A 15,864-nucleotide genomic window follows, 5' to 3' on the forward strand; every position below is an offset into this window, starting at 1 on the left:
GGCCGAGCCCCGGGCGCCAGCATCTCGCGGATACCTGCACGTGGCCCTGGGACGACGCCCAGGGACCTGCTCCGCGCCACCCCCGCCGGCTGACGGCCAAAAACGCGCCCGCGAGGCTGAGGACTGCGAGGCTCCGCGCGGCCCGATCTGCAAGCCACGGAGCCCGCGCCAGCTCGCGGCTAGGGCAGCGCAACCCAGGCGGGAGGTGGAGCCGAGGCGGACGGCCGAGCCTGCGGACGTCCCCACCGTCGCTGGGCGGGCGCGCGCCCTCGCCAAGGCGGCTCTTCGGCCCTCTCGCGAGAGAGCCCGGCGGCGCCTCCCTCCTCTCAGCGGTCCTCCTCTCCCCGCCCCGGAGGACGCGCGCGGCTTCCTTCGGAGGGCGGCAACCTCGGACGTGGCGGGTCCGGGTCAGCCAGGGCGCGGGGCCGGGGGCGCTGTGCTCCGCAGTACCCAAGGACGGGGCCTGCCCCGCTCCCCGGCCCGGCGCCGCCTAGCCGGCACGGGCTCCCGCGCGAGTGCGGTGGGGGCGGCGGCGGGCGCCACACCTGTGCGGGGCGGGGCGGGCGGTGCGCACGCGTGCTGCGCGGCCGGCGGGTGGCGGCTCCCGGGACGTTGCGCAGTGGAGGCAGCGGGCTGGGCGCGCTGGTGGCGGTGGCGTAATTCCTCACCTTCCCTGCTTCTCCTCTCCTCCGCCTCAGCTTGGGGCGGGCCGGGAGAATGGCTTCGGAGATGGAGTCGTCGCTCGAGGCAAGCTTCTCCTCCAGCTGCACGGTGTCCGGGGCCTCGGGGTGCCTGCCTCCGGCCCGCTCCCGCATCTTCAAGATCATCGTGATCGGCGACTCCAATGTGGGCAAGACCTGCCTGACCTACCGCTTCTGCGCCGGCCGCTTCCCCGACCGCACCGAGGCCACTATTGGGGTGGATTTCCGAGAGCGAGCGGTGGAGATAGATGGGGAGCGCATCAAGGTGAGCGGGTGGGGGGCTGTCAGGGAGAAGAACACCCCGCATGACAAGTGTCCCAACTCCTCCGTGGGCTGATTTCTGGCCCTTTGCGGGGCATGCTCTATTTTTTCTTTTTTTCTCACGCAGATGTGGGGATGGGAAGAATTTATAGAGAGCAAAATTCTAAGGCATGTTTCTCCAACTTTAACGTGCGTGCGCTTCGCCTGGGGATCTTTTCTCTTAAAAATGCAGATTCTGGTTTGATAAGCCCCTCAAGTGATGCGGATGCAGCGAGTCCGTGGACCACTCTCTGAGTATCAAGAATGTGGAGGGTATTCACTGACTCATTGACTGTGTCTCATATGCTGGTTGGGAGTCAGTGGAATATGACCGAAAGGAAAACAGTGAAATTTATCAAGCAGAGCAAATTTGTTTAGTAAATGTTACTTATTAAGCATTCATTTGAGCACTGCCCAAAGTATTTTGGAAGTAAAGCTTGTTGCCTTTGAGGAAGTACTTAGGTAATTACATACAGTTGTGCTACAGGAGTTTCTGTATAACATCGATTTGTTTGGAATAATCCATTTTCCCACAAAAACATTTTGTGTACGATAATTCCTACTTGGGTGCCAAAAGGTTTTTGTTTTGTTTTGCTTTTTTATTTTTGTTTGTTTTTTTGACAGTGCTGGAGATGGAACCCAGGGCCTGGTGCATGCTAGGCAAGCACCCTACTACTACCGAGTTACATCTCCAGCACTTTTTATGGAGAGATAGGGTTACATTAAGTTGTTCAGACCAGCCGGAAGTTGTGATCCTCCTGCCTCAGCCTGCTGGGTAGCAGGGATTGATTAGAGGCCTGTGCCTCCGTGCCCTGCTCAAAAGCATATCTCAGTGCCAACCCAGATCCTCTCCCAGTACTTTTTTGCCTTTAAGTCCTTATTGGTGGCTTCTGAGACTGGGACTCTGAGTAATATTAGAGATTGTCTTAGGCCTGAGGAGGACAGGGCTGGGGTTCTGAGGGGTTGGAATGAAGGCCGTGGAGACTGAGGATCAGTGACAAGGCTGAGTCCTGATAGTGTACACCTTAGACATACTTCCTTTCAAACACCCATTAAACGTCACCCCATATCTCTCCTTAGTGCATAGGGAGCCCAGGAACTGCCCTGTTTTCCTTACTCTACACATTTACTTTCTGTTTTAAGTTGTGGTCATCTTTACCTCAGGCCACTTGGAGATGGGTGGGACAGGCTTGCTTGGGTCATCTTATCCTTGTATCCTTGAAGCAAGCACAATTCATTTTTCAGTTCCCCAATTACTGCCCTACCCCACCCACACAGGACTTTTATTGTTAATAATGGTAAAGGAGAAAGGCTGAGGTAAAAGAAATCTCTAGGCCCCTTTGCTTTTTTTTTTTTTTTAAACCAGGAACTGAACTCAGAGGTGCTCAACCACTGAACCACATCCCCAGCCCTTTTTATTTTTTATTTAGAGACAGGGTCTCTAAATTAAGTTGCTTAGGGTCTTGCTAAGTTGTTTAGGGTCTTGCTAAGTTGCTGAGGCTGGCTTTGAACCTGTGATCCTCCTGCCTCAGGCTCAGAGCAGCTGGGATTACAGGCAGGCATCACTGCCTTTTTGTTTTGGTGCTGGGGATTGAACCCAGGGCTGTTTGCATGCTTGGCAAGCACTCTTCCGACTGAGCTATATCCCTAGCCCTCCTGGCTCCCTTTTGCCTTTTATATGTACAATAATTTTTTATTATCCAATAGTGCTTTCACAGCACACGTGAAGCCCTGGGTTTAATTCCCAGCACTAGGGGAGGGGGGAAAGGTGAACATTGTAGAGGAAAACAAAATAAGGAGAGAATGAACATTTACCAAAATTAGAGTAAGCCCAGAAACCTACCAGGGAAGAAAATGTGGCTTCTGATGTTTGAGAGTTTATAATGCAAGAAACAGGAGTTCTAGGAGAAAGTTCTCAGACTTTGGAGCTCAGCCAACCTAGGTTCAAATTTGAACCTATGAAAGATTAAGAATTGGACAAGGTGGCATACACCTGTAATCCCAGTGATTTTAGAGACTGAGACAGGAGGTTCACAAGTTTGAGGCCAGCCTTAGCAAATTAATGAGGGCCTCAGTAGCTTATGAAACCCTGTCTCAAAATAAAAAATAAAAAGGATTGGGAATGTAGCTTAGTGGTAAAGTACCTCTGGGTTAAATCCCCATTACAAAAAGTGGAAAGAAAGAAAGAAAAGAAAGGTTAAGAACTGGTATGGTTTGAGTGTGTCCCCCAAATTCATGTGTTGGGAACTTTATCCCCAAATTCATATGTTAATGTATGTGGGTATGGGTCCTTTGGGAGGTGATTGGGTAATGAAGGCTCTGTCCTCATGATATGTTCATGAATTGTTCATGGATTGACGGAGGTAGAGGTTTGTCCGTTCTCGGATTAGTGAGTTATCATGGAGTGGCTTTGTTGTGAAAACACGCTTGGTCCGCCTCAACCATGCCATGCCCTCCCCGTTGTTATAATGCAGCAAAAGGCCCCCATCAGATCTGGGCTCCATATGTGAGTACTTCCCAGTCTCCAGAAGTAGTAGCTGTATAAATCTCTATACTTTGAAATTATTCATTGTCAGGATTTTTAACTACAGGCGTCAGGGCTGGCAGGGATCTGTAGGCCAGACCCACAGGCAGGATGGAGCTGAGAACTTTGTTTTGTGTGTTGATTCTTTTTGAGGCACCCTAGGCATTGTCTTTTGCCTTCATCTGTAAGACTTGAAGGTTTTTTTTTTTTTTTTCTGGTACTGGGGATTGAACCCAGACATAATTTACCACTGAGTGGAATCCTCATCCCTTTTTATATTTATATTTTGAAACAGGATCTCACTACGTTGCTTCGGGCCTTGCTAATTTGCTGAGGCTGGTCTCAAACTTGGGATCCTCCTTCCTCAGCCTCCTGAGTTGCTGGGATTTAGGCATGTGCTCCTGTGCCCAGTAAGACTTGAGATTTTATGGGTGAATTTTTGTGATTTATTGAGTCACAGAAATATTCTGAGACTTCTGTAGAGAAGTCAGCCATGAAAGAGATACAGCTATGTTGGAAAGAACAAAACTGTTTTAGAGTCTTTTTTTTTTTTTTAACTGAAAAATGATGGAGAAAATCTTTATCCCATTTGCTACTATCGCCCTGGTTTTGCTAACCCTTGATTCAGCCTAAGTGCTGATGAAATGTTCATGTTGTGTTCATGTCTCCTTGGAATATCATAAGGCAGATCAAACTGGCACTGCTTAAAATTTTTTGGTCTTAAATGTGGAAAATGCTATATTACTTTACTAGTACAATGACATTCCACGTGTTTTTTGTTTGGTTAAAGTGAGATATTGTGTTAAGTGTTTTTATAATTGTGGGCTAGAAAATTTTCAGAGTCCATGATTTAAAGCAGTACCCTTTCAGGAGCTGTTAAAATGCTTCACGAAATGAAATGCTATTCACTAAGCTAATTCAAGGCACTGTGTATGTAAAACTGAAAGTAGAAAGACTTGTTTGCAGAATTTTGGGAGTTGAATAGAATTTATAGAAGTAATCCCTTAAATAGAGGTGCATTTGACTTTTAAATCTCATCTCCTGACTCTAAGCCATATGCTCCTTGCCTACATTTGTCCCCATCGTGACTAGCAATATTCCTTTCTCCCATCTATGATAGACACATCATAAAAGCCTCGTGTCTTTCCGTTTAATTCATCCTCCCATTTGGGGTCAGTAACTCCTGCTTGAACATTTCAATAGCTTCCTCATTTGCAGAAGTAGGAAGGAAATTTTGCCATATTAAATATAAGATGTTAATATCAACCGAAGGGGAATAACCAGGGGCTCCTCTGCCCTTGTTGGTGAATCAAATATTTGATGAGTAATTGTTGTCCAAAAAAAAAAAAAAGACATTTTGTTAGTCAAAGGAATTACACAATGTTGCCAAGGTTGCTGAACTGTGCTTGAGGGGCGAAAAAGGTCTGCTTCCAGTTTTTATGTGGCCTGTAATCTAAGAAAGATTTTCAAATGTTACTGCTTTTTACAATTGGGGGGTCAAACCCAAGGCCTCAAGCGTGCTACACAGTGCTCTGCCACTGAGCACACCCAGCCTGAGGGTTAGGTATCTGGTTGGGAAAGAGCGTGAGATCTCCTGACAGATGAAACTTAGGAAACTCAGAGTTCACCCAGGCTGTCCCGGTGTCATCCTCCTTGTTGCGAGGCCCAGCCCCTTTCTCCTCTCCTTTGCTTTCTAAAGCCGCTTGGTCTTCTATCTGCATAATTTCTCCTGTCTTCAAAACCCTAGCTCCTCTAGTTTTTTCACATCTCTCTTTGAACTGTCATTGCAAGCCAGCTGAGCTCCTACACCTAGTCTTCATCTATTTTGTTCATTATTGCCCAAGATGCCAGACTAGTGTGATTCAGGGAGATAAATCTCCCCTGCCATAGACACCCTGGATGGTTCTAAAATTGTGTTCATTAAATTCCAATTATTAAAACAGCACAAGCCGGCTGGGCGTGGTGGTGCATGCCTGCAATCCCAGCAGCTCAGGAGGCTGAGGCAGGAGGATTGTGAGTTCAAAGCCAGCCTCTGCAAAAGTGAGGCGCTAAGCCACTCAGTGAGACCCTGTCTCTAAATAAAACACAAAATAGGGCTGGGGATGTGGCTCAGTTGTCAAGTGCCCCTGAGTTCAATCCCTGGTACCAAAAAAATAAAATAATAGCACAAGTCTTCCTTCATTGTGCTCTAGACTGCTCTTCTGATCTGTTTGTTGTTGTTTTCTTTTGCTTTTTTTGAAACAGGGTCTTGGTAAATTGCCCAGATGGCCTTGAACTTGAGATCGTCCTGCTCAGTCTCCACTGCAGCTGGGATTATAGGTGGCGCCGCAGTGGTACCTGGCTTCCAGGCTGCTTTTTCTAACGTTATTTCCCATTTATTTCCTTCACGGATGCTCTGGTCAAGCAAAATGTGTGCTGGACCGTTTTCCCCTCTTTCCCCAGTTCTTTGCTTGGAATATCCCCCTTCCCATATTTCGTCACATGTCATTCTTCTTCATTTAACTTTGTGATCTCCACCAAGGACACCTCTCCACTCTTCTCCTGCGCACTCCCTGTAGACCCTGCAAGTGACCTCCATCTCACTGCGTGTGTGTGTCGTGCTCTCCTGATAAGTCAGACTTGGTCGTACTCAAAGCGGAATCCTTTTCTGGCAATCCTGTGCACTTCCAGTGTCTAGCCTAGGTCCTGAACCATGCAGTAGGTAGGTTCCCGGGATCAGTGTTGAGTGTAGGGAGACAAGAGACCCACTGGCAGGCTGCTCTGGAAACGCAGAATCAAACTGGTAAGGGAAGCTTATGAAAAGACAGGGGTAGTTTAAGGAAAGGTAGTTTGAAGAGGAAGCCCGAGGTTTTACCAGCTAGCTTTTGGTGATGACTTGGAGATGAGGATGGCACAGTTGGAGACCAAGGGTGCTCTCTGGAACTTTGAATTTTAAAAGCCCATTTTGGTCATGTGTTTGAGGCATATTGGTTGACTGTGGGGTTGGAGCACAGGGGAGATCGTTATGGATATGAAGGTGAAGTGTGGAAGCAAAGATGAGAACGAAACACACGGTGTAGCTGTAGAGAATAGAATTTGAAGTCAACTTGTACTTTAAAAGAATTAAGATTCAGGAGGCTGAGACAGGAGGATTGCGAGTTCAAAGCCAACCTCAGCAACTTAATGAGGCCCTAAATAACTCAACAAAACCCTGTCTCGAATAAAATCAAAAAAGGGTAGGGGATGTGGTTCAGTGGTTAAGTGCCCCCTGGGTTCAATCCCTGGTACCAAAAAAAAAAAAAAAAAAAGAATTAATGCTTCATCTCTTAAAATGTGTTGGTGGTTAAAGATCTACTTGGTTCTCATGGTTTGGTTTGATTGCATTGGAATTCAGTGAATTGGAACATTAGCAGCTGGGGTACCCTATGAAGAATACTCATGAATCTTGCGACTCCTTGGCTCAGAAACTGGTCATCTGACAGATCAGGAATCGCTGGAGTTTGGTGCTGAGGCCTGCATCGTGCCAGAAGTTAGGTGCCCTATACTTGGGCAGTGATGGGGTGGGGTTCAGTGCTGACTGGTCAGGTCTAGGTCACATGCCCAGCCTAAGAGCCAGGGGTTCATATGAATTGAAAGCAGCAGAGGGATGGTTCCCCAAGGAAAATGAGGTGCTTTTAACAGAAGTGGGAATGGACATTAGACTTGGGGCAACAGTGTGCACACTGTAGAATCAGGCAGCCCAGGTTCGAATCTCAGTCTTAAGACTTAGAAGTAGTTCTGTGACCTTGGGTGAATTCTTAACTTTGGTAGACCTTGGCTTCCTCAACTTTGCTGCAAGATGGCTAGTTACTCCATGGCACTGAACATAGGAAGATAATGCATGTAAAGGATCTAGCCTAGTTTCTGGAATGTACCTGTGATATGTGAAGCCCCAAAGAAATAATTAGTAGATTAACAATGCTCCTTCCTTCAGGAGGGGTAATAACTGGGTGGGACAGGGTGGAGAAGGACAGTTAAGACTTCTCTTTTCAGCTGAATGCAGCCACACCTGTTATCCCAGTCAGGCAGAAGAACGAAAGTTCAAGGCCAGCCTGGATAATTTACTGAGACCCTGTCTCAAAATACAAAAAATTTTTAGAAAGGGCTGAGTGTGTAGCTAGCTCAGTAGTAGAGCACTTGCCTAGCACACATGAGGCCTGGGTTCCTTCCCTAGTCCTGAGAGGGGGAGAGAGATTTTTTGCTCTAAGGCAATAGCCACATGGGTGGGGGGCATAATGTAGCACAGTTAGCCCTGGTTTTAAGATTGAATAGCCTCTTAAAAGGCCGAGCGATGCACCACCTGAAGTTTTTACTCATACTTTTCTTTCCTGGAAGTCTTGGTAGGATTAGGATGCATAGGGTTTCCAGCAGGATCCATGGCAGAGGTGCAAAACTGCCCAGTCAGTACCCCAAAAAAAGGGGTTTGCATGGGTGAAAATTCTCAAGTTTGAGTTTGTTTTTATAAAAGAAATGCGTGCTCAGAAAGGTAGGATTAAAGGGGCAGTTGCAAAGACAGCCATTGTTCATGTTTGGGTGTATTTTCTTTTTATCTACTTGTTTGTTTTTAACCTGAGTGTACTTTTGTGGGTGTGGTGCTGGGGATGGAACCTGGGTCCTCGCTCATGCCAGGCAGGCACTCTGTCACTGAGTACCATCCTAGCCCGTGAGTGTACTTAAAACATTGCAAATTGTCCTTCATCATTTGAGTGATTTTGAACACCCGAACACCAGGAAACATTATTTAAGGAGAAAAATTAGCTCCAGTTTCTTTGGATAGCTTTTATGTGGTCATTGAATTTATTACCAAAATCAATGTCCTTCTAAATGCTAAATAAAGAGCTTGAAGTTTCTTTTATCATTAAAACTTGAGCTATAATTGACATACCACAAAATTCACGCTTTAGTGGTGGTGTATGCCTGTAATCCCAGCTACTGTGGAGGCTGAGATAGGAGGCTCACAAGTTCAAGACCAATCTGAGCAACTGAGTGAGATCCTATCTCAAAATAAAAAGGGTTGTTGATGTAGCTCAGGTGTAGAGCACCTCTAGTTTCAATCCCCAGAACCGAAAAAAATCCCTAGTACTTAAAAATATGCAGTTTGGTGTTTTTAGTATATTTACAAGGCTACGATCATTTTCAGTGTCTAATATCAGAACATTTCACTAGAGAAAGAAATCCCATCCCATTGACAGTCCCTCCCTGTTCCTTTTCCTTCAAACTCTGGCAACCATAAACCCACTTGATCCCAAAGGTTTGCCTAGACTTCACGTGAATGGAATCTTAGAATCTGATGCCCTTTATATCTAACTGCTTTCCAAATCTTCCAGATTCATCCATGGCACATGTACCAGTACTTATTCTTGTTAATGGCCAGATAATGTCCCACAGTGAGGATGCACCACATTTTGTTTCTTCATCAGTGGTGGATATTTGGGTTATTTTCCGCCTCTTGGTTATTATGAATAATGCTGCTGGGAACATTTCTGTTCACATTTTTGTGTGAACCAGTTCTCTTGGGTATAAACCTGAAGTCAAATAGTTGGATCATATGTCACGTCTGTTTAGTGTTTTTCCTCCTGATTTATTGAGGTGAAATCCAAATAACGTAAAAGAAACCTTTTTTTTTTTTTTTTTTTTTTTTTTTTTTTTGTGGTGCTGGGGATTGAACCCAGGGCCTTGTGCTTGCAAAGCAAGCACTCTACCACTGAGCTATCTCCCCAGCCCCAAAAGAAACAATTTGCAGGTGAACAATTCAGAGACACTTAGACTGCGCACGATGTGTAGGCACCTCCTCTGTAGAGTGAGAAAATATTTCCCTTCCTCCGGAGTGAAACCCCTCGCTCAGTAGATGGTCCTTCCTTCTCCAGCCCCAGGCAACCACCCTCTGTGCTGTCTTCATGAATGTGTCTATTATATATAGTTCACAGAAACTGAAGGTCTTGAGTTTTCACTTAGCCTGTTTGGGAGTTCGCCCTCACTGTGGCGCGTGTCAGTACCCCTTGCTTTTTGTGGCTGGATAATATACTGTTTTACTTTCCTGAGGATCTGCCAAACTCCTTTCCAAAATGACTGTGCTCTTTTATATCCTCCTCATCAAAGTGTGAAGGTTCCACTTTTTCTACATCATTGTCAACACTGGTTATCGTCTTTTTGTTAGGTCCGTCCTTGTATGGTAAAGTAGTATTTCATTGTGATTTTAACTTTTGAAATTGTAGATGGTTTGGTGCTGGTTGAACCCAGGGCCTCGTGCAGGCCAGGCAAGGACCAGTCACTGAGCTGCACCCTCAGTCCCCATCGTGGTTTTGGTTTACATTTCCCTGACACCTGATGATGTTGAGTACTTGTTGGCCATTTGCATATTTTTGGAGTAATGTCTCAATTTTAAAATTTTTATTTATTTAGGGGTGATCTACTTGACCCTTTTGAGGTAGATTTTATTTGTAGATATTTTCTCCCATTCTGTGAATTGTCTTTTCACTTGCTTGATAGTGACTTGAAGCACATTTTTAATTTTGATGAAATCTGATTTTTTGGGGGACTGGTGAAATTTTATTTTTTAAATAATTTTTGATTTTTTTTCTAATTATATGTGACAGTAGAATACATTTTGACACATCATACATAAATGGAGTATAACTTCTTGTTCATGATGTGGAGTTACACACAGGTCACGTCATCATATATGCACGTAGGGGAATAATGTCTGATTGATCCCACTATCATTCCTACCCCCATGCCCCCTTTATCTTTTACTTTGTCAGTGTATGCTTTATGTATCATATTAAGAAACCATTAATCCAGGGTCACAAAGATTTATCCCTATGTTTTCTTCTTATACCTTTAAAGCTTTAGCTGTTAAATTTAGGATTTGAACCATTTTGAGAAAGGTTTTGCATGTGGTAAGAGGTAGAGATCCAACTTCATATTTTAATACGTTGTCCTATGTATTCAAATAGCTAGTCTACCCCCCATTGATTTGTTTTGGCCCTCTTGTTGAAAATCAGTTGGCCAAAGGAAGCTCTGATGTCTATAGTTTGAAACATGTTTAATTGTATGTAGAGTGTTTTTATTCTTATTATGCTAGCTGGGGTGAAAAAAAGTGTATTTTTTTTAGAAGAGGAAAGTCGTAGCTGGGTGTAGGGTATGCACCTGTAATCCTAGCTACTTTGGAGCCTGAGGGAGGAGGAATGCAAGTTCAAGGCCAGCCTCAGAAACTTATTGGGACCTTTTCAAAATTAAAAAGGCTGGAATTGTAGTTTGCTGGTAAAGCACTTGCCCAGCATGTGCAAGGCCCTGAAAGGAGGGAGGGAAGGAGAGAAGGAAGGAAGGAAAAGAAATGAGTTGTATTTTAAAAGAATTTTTTGTTTGCTCTGTTGGCTCTCTGCAGAGTCACTGTAACTAGTATTTAGTATTCATTTATAAGACCTGGAACTGGTTTTACTTTTACCATTGAGAGAACTAAGGCCTAAAAATATAACCATAACCTATAGTTTTGTCTAGGTGTTGAGTAAGTATTTGTTGATGTTAGTGTATTTTGCAAACAGCTGATTTATGTGACACTGAGTCTTTATGGCCCATCTGCTAATTATGTTGTTTATATCACAAAATGGGTATTTTATAATGATTTACCTTGCAACAAGGTCTAGTGGAGTCCTCAAGAAACCTCGTGCTTTCTGAGTTATGTGAGTATAAGGAATGTGGGTTTTAAGTGGTCTGCGAGGAAGAAGGACCAAGATCGCGTTCAGCCACAGGTAAGAGAGACTCAGCTGTGCAGTTTAGCCGTCTGCGGTGTTGCTTGCCATACACCTGGGAGATCAGAGGTAGCAGTCCGTCTGATGGCAGCCATTCTGCTCTGCCTTTCTTGTGGGCCTGGCTTCATGCTCTTAGGATGACTGCTGTATCTCCAGGCATTGAATCCCATTCTAGGCAGAAAGGGAGAGGGTAAGAGAGGAGCAGGGGACATGGCCAGAGGTCTTCCTTTTTTTTTTTGGCAGGGAGTACTGGGGTTTGAACCCAGGGGCACTTAGCCACTGAGTCACACCCCCAGTCCTTTTTATTTTTTTTATTTTGAGATGGCCTCACTAATTTGCTGAGGCTGGCCTCAAACTTGAGATTCCCTGCCTCCTCCCAAGCTGCTAGAATCATAGGTGTGCACCACCATGCCTGACCCAAATGGTCTTTTTTTTTTGTAAGTCATAAAAGCAATAGTTTCCTGGAAACCCATAATGTCTACGTATGGCTAGAATACCTCCCAGTGCTAGGAGAGCCCAAGGAATCCAGATTGTGTAGTATCTTTTATTTTTGCCGGCAACAAAAGTAGGTGAGGACTTACATTCATACCACCCAGCTGGTTCTGAGGAGTTCACACCTTCTGATCTGGGGTTTGGCCATGTACATGTCCCCTCATGCAGTTACCCTCTACTTTCACATCATCACGTGAGGAGGTAGTAGTGCAGGCTTCAGCGCTTCTCTGAATGTCTAAACATCGTGCACATCTTTCAGTATAAAGTTATCTAAGCAAATCTGCCTCTAGTCCTTTCTGCGGTGATTGGTACCCTCGTCATTTAACTTTGTTTTATGCATAATTCAGTGTGAATCATAACATGGCTTATATTCAGCCTTGGACATCATTTCCCTGAATTCCTTCCATGTTCCCCTTAGGAGATATTGAAATAGTTTTGTTGGTAGAAATGTTTAGGATTACATAAGTGAGTTTTTAGCAATTTGAAGTGACTCACACCTCACAGAGTGTGTGGGTGTGCTGGTCTGAGGGCTGAACCTCCTATCACCATGTTTCCTAAGTCTAAATATTTTAAGTTAGACTAGGAAAGGTAGAGAGGAGCATATAATAACCAAATTTATAGGAATGGAATGTTTGTTAAAAACTGATATATTTTTCTCTTAACATTTTTAAAATAAATTTTTGAGGTGTGATTTTTATCAGAACAAATTTGATGTAATGAAATTTAGAAAATGGGGCTGGGGATATAGCTCAGTTGGTAGAGTGCTTGCCTCGCAGGCACAAGGCCCTGGGTTCAATCCCCAGCACCAAAAGAAAAAAGAAAAAAAAGAAATTTAGGAAATACCAAATTGAAATATTTGTCCTGCCGCTTGTAGTAGGATTTAATTGTGAGGTACTTAGCTAGTGTCGTGCAGTCGATCCCGGAGGCCACGCTGGATGCCTCCAGGAGGGAGCAGTCAGGCATTGCCAGTGGGGTGTTCCCAGAGACCACGAAGAAATGAGGACATTTCTTGACAGATTTTCAGTTTTCCTTTTTTCATTTTCAGATCCAATTGTGGGACACGGCAGGACAGGAACGGTTCAGGAAGAGCATGGTGCAGCACTACTACAGAAACGTGCACGCTGTTGTCTTCGTGTACGACATGACCAACATGGCTAGTTTCCACAGCCTGCCATCTTGGATCGAGGAATGTAAACAACATTTGCTAGCAAATGATATACCACGGATTCTCGTTGGGAATAAATGTGACTTGAGAAGTGCCATTCAGGTACCCACAGACTTGGCACAAAAATTTGCTGACACACACAGTATGCCTTTGTTTGAAACCTCTGCCAAAAACCCCAATGATAATGACCATGTGGAAGCTATATTTATGACCTTGGCTCATAAGCTTAAAAGCCACAAACCATTAATGCTTAGTCAACCCCCTGATAACGGAATCATCCTGAAACCTGAAGCAAAACCTGCAGTGACGTGCTGGTGCTAAATAACAGCTTTATTGTATCTCATTTTGACTAGAAATGCTTTTGAAGAATGAGAGTGATAAGTCTTAAGATTTAATCTCAAATATAATGGATCATCCTGACACCTCACGGTTACCATTGTCATGCTTGCTTTTGTATTGTATATCTACTTAATTGAGTTTGTCACTGTGACAACACAAGGGAAGAGTTGGTTTTGAAGTGAGATTGAAAGTGAAGCAAGGGTAGGATGAATCACCACCTCTTTCCACTGGGAACCCCATGAAGGAGGCCTCCTGGGAGAGCATGCTGGACTGTCAGTCAGGAACCCTTCAGTCCCAGGCTCCTGGGACTGAAGAAGAAATTCTGTTTAGGATGCGCTTCCTGATGTAAGTCCAACTGAGGGCAAATGCAGTGACTTCACAAGGTGCTTTATATTTTATTTTGTTATCTTTAAGCAGCAAAAAACTAATTGAAAGCATCTGAAGAGTTGTAATTTGGGGGAGGGGACTGTTGGTGACAGGGTTCCGGTTATCTCTTGCTCCCCTGTCACCTTGAGCAATTTAGTGACTAAGTGATGGGTGAACTCAGCTTGCGTTTGGATTGTAGCTCTGAGGGCATTACTCTAATTGCTTTGAGTCTGTGTATTTCTGTAATAGTATTGTGTTATCAATTTTTAAAATGTTTAAAATTTATGGTCACTATAAACAGTTATTCCTCAATGTGAAAAAAAAAAAAGTTAGATATTGAAAAGGATCTTGTCTGTCTGAGTGATGGAAAGAATATTTTCAAAAATATTTTGCCCTAAATACTTTTATTTTGAACTTACGACTTTGCACATAGAAAATAGCACGCTTGCCTCTGAAGCTATTTACATTATGGAATATAAGCCATGGACTTGAACTGCAGTGTGCACGTTAACTAATTCTGACACTTTGCTGCCCTTGATAATTTTAGATGAAATTAAGCCAAAAGATGATTGTACTTAAAATATTTTCAGAATGTGGGAAACCAATTAAACATGTACTCTGATCTAGTTTAGGATTTTCTGTTTAATCATTAGGGTGATCCTAACTGGATAATTTAGTTACAAAAACAAAATCATTCTATAAATAAACTAAATGAAAGTAATAATTATAATATTCGGTTTTAAGTATTAGAGGTCAAATTGGCTTTATTTGCATTTAAAGATTAATCCATTTTTCTTAATCATGCTAAAATTAAAAAATCATTTTACTTTTATCTAAATTAACATTGATTTGTAACTATTTTTTATAGTAAAATGACAGCTGGAGTAGTTGTGATGCGTGTAATAGTTTTTTAAAGAAGGGAATCTGTTGCTTTTCAAAACATTTTCTAAAGTGGGGGAAGAAAATTTATAGACTTTCAAAGCACATCTGTTTTTTCAGTACTGTTTTATGATTTTAAAAAGAAGTAATTTAACTTTCTTTTTTGTAAGAAGTTAGTAGTAAGTGTCCTTTACAGTTCTGTGAAAGGACTTATTTTTTCACTGTAATATTTATTAATTTTAAAATATTCGTATTATTTGCACCAACTTACATTTTAATTTTTGGTATGTTATCAGTTGAATGGGGATAAAGCTTTTAGATATTCCAGAATATTTATAAAACATCTCATTGACTGTTGAAATCACTTCTGAAATGGTGACTATCTAACAACTAGTTATAAATTTTTTTAAGCACAAATCACACATTTTGTAAGTCTGTGAATTTATTTTAACTTTCACCTTTAATTGAAATATCAAATATGTTTTAGAAAATTTTTTGAGAACACCAAAGGAAACTACCCCAGAATCTAATGTAATTTGTAGTTAACAATGCTTTAGTGAAAATACATTGCTAATAACATATTTCCTCATGAGATCTAAAGTTAAATAGTTTTGTTGTAGAAAAGTATGTTACATTTCTCCATGAAGTTCAATAAATCATCTTTGCTATGAAGAACTGGTGTTCTGTTTTCTTTGTTTACTGGGTTGAATATAAAATTTTTAAAAGGAGTCCCTCTCCCCCAACTCAGTTTCCAGATGATATATGTAACCGGTTGAAAATCCTTAATCTGCAAATCCAAAATCCAAAACTTTTCCGACTCAAAAATGGTTGGGTTTTGGAGCATTTTGAATTTTCAGATTATAGGTACTCAACTAGTAAAGTCTACACAGATATTCTAAAAGAAAACAAACAAACAAAAACCCTCCAAAATCTGAAATACTTCTGGTTCTAAGCATTCTGGCTAGGGATACTCATAAATACTTAATTGTAAGCAGCAAATACTGTAAAAGCGGTTGACATCTATTTTGACATGAAAGAATCTAGCAGAATGAATGGATGCAGCTATTAAAGTGGACAGACAGCAGCTGTCCCAGGTATAAGACTAATTCAGGCCCTTGAGGAGAGTGAGCCTGGGGCTTTGGCCTCTGAAGTTGATACTGCTGCCTGCTGGTCAGTTTAATTGATACTTCCTCTATGTCCAAACAAGTGCACTAGTGAAAAACTGCTTTCTCAGTCGTCTATTGAGTCGATTAGTTGGTCATGTCTTTTTGAAGCACCTCTGGGGAGCCTGAGGGGCAAGGGTTGACTCACTTGGAATAAGCTGATTGT

General features: G+C 43.0%; 1 protein-coding gene across 1 annotated transcript; it reads left to right on the forward strand.

The window, feature by feature from the left end:
* The first annotated feature begins 251 nt into the window (after nucleotides 1-251).
* Rab33b (RAB33B, member RAS oncogene family) lies at nucleotides 252-15,201 on the forward strand. The gene is made up of 3 exons (XM_047567314.1): nucleotides 252-407; nucleotides 699-966; nucleotides 12,832-15,201. Exons 2-3 carry the CDS (start codon nucleotides 718-720, stop codon nucleotides 13,270-13,272), a joined length of 690 nt encoding a protein of 229 aa, XP_047423270.1. The 5' UTR covers nucleotides 252-407; nucleotides 699-717; the 3' UTR covers nucleotides 13,273-15,201.
* The last annotated feature ends 663 nt before the right edge of the window (nucleotides 15,202-15,864 follow it).

Source organism: Sciurus carolinensis, chromosome 10 (assembly GCF_902686445.1).
Source record: "Sciurus carolinensis chromosome 10, mSciCar1.2, whole genome shotgun sequence".
Taxonomy (NCBI): Eukaryota; Metazoa; Chordata; class Mammalia; order Rodentia; family Sciuridae; genus Sciurus; species Sciurus carolinensis.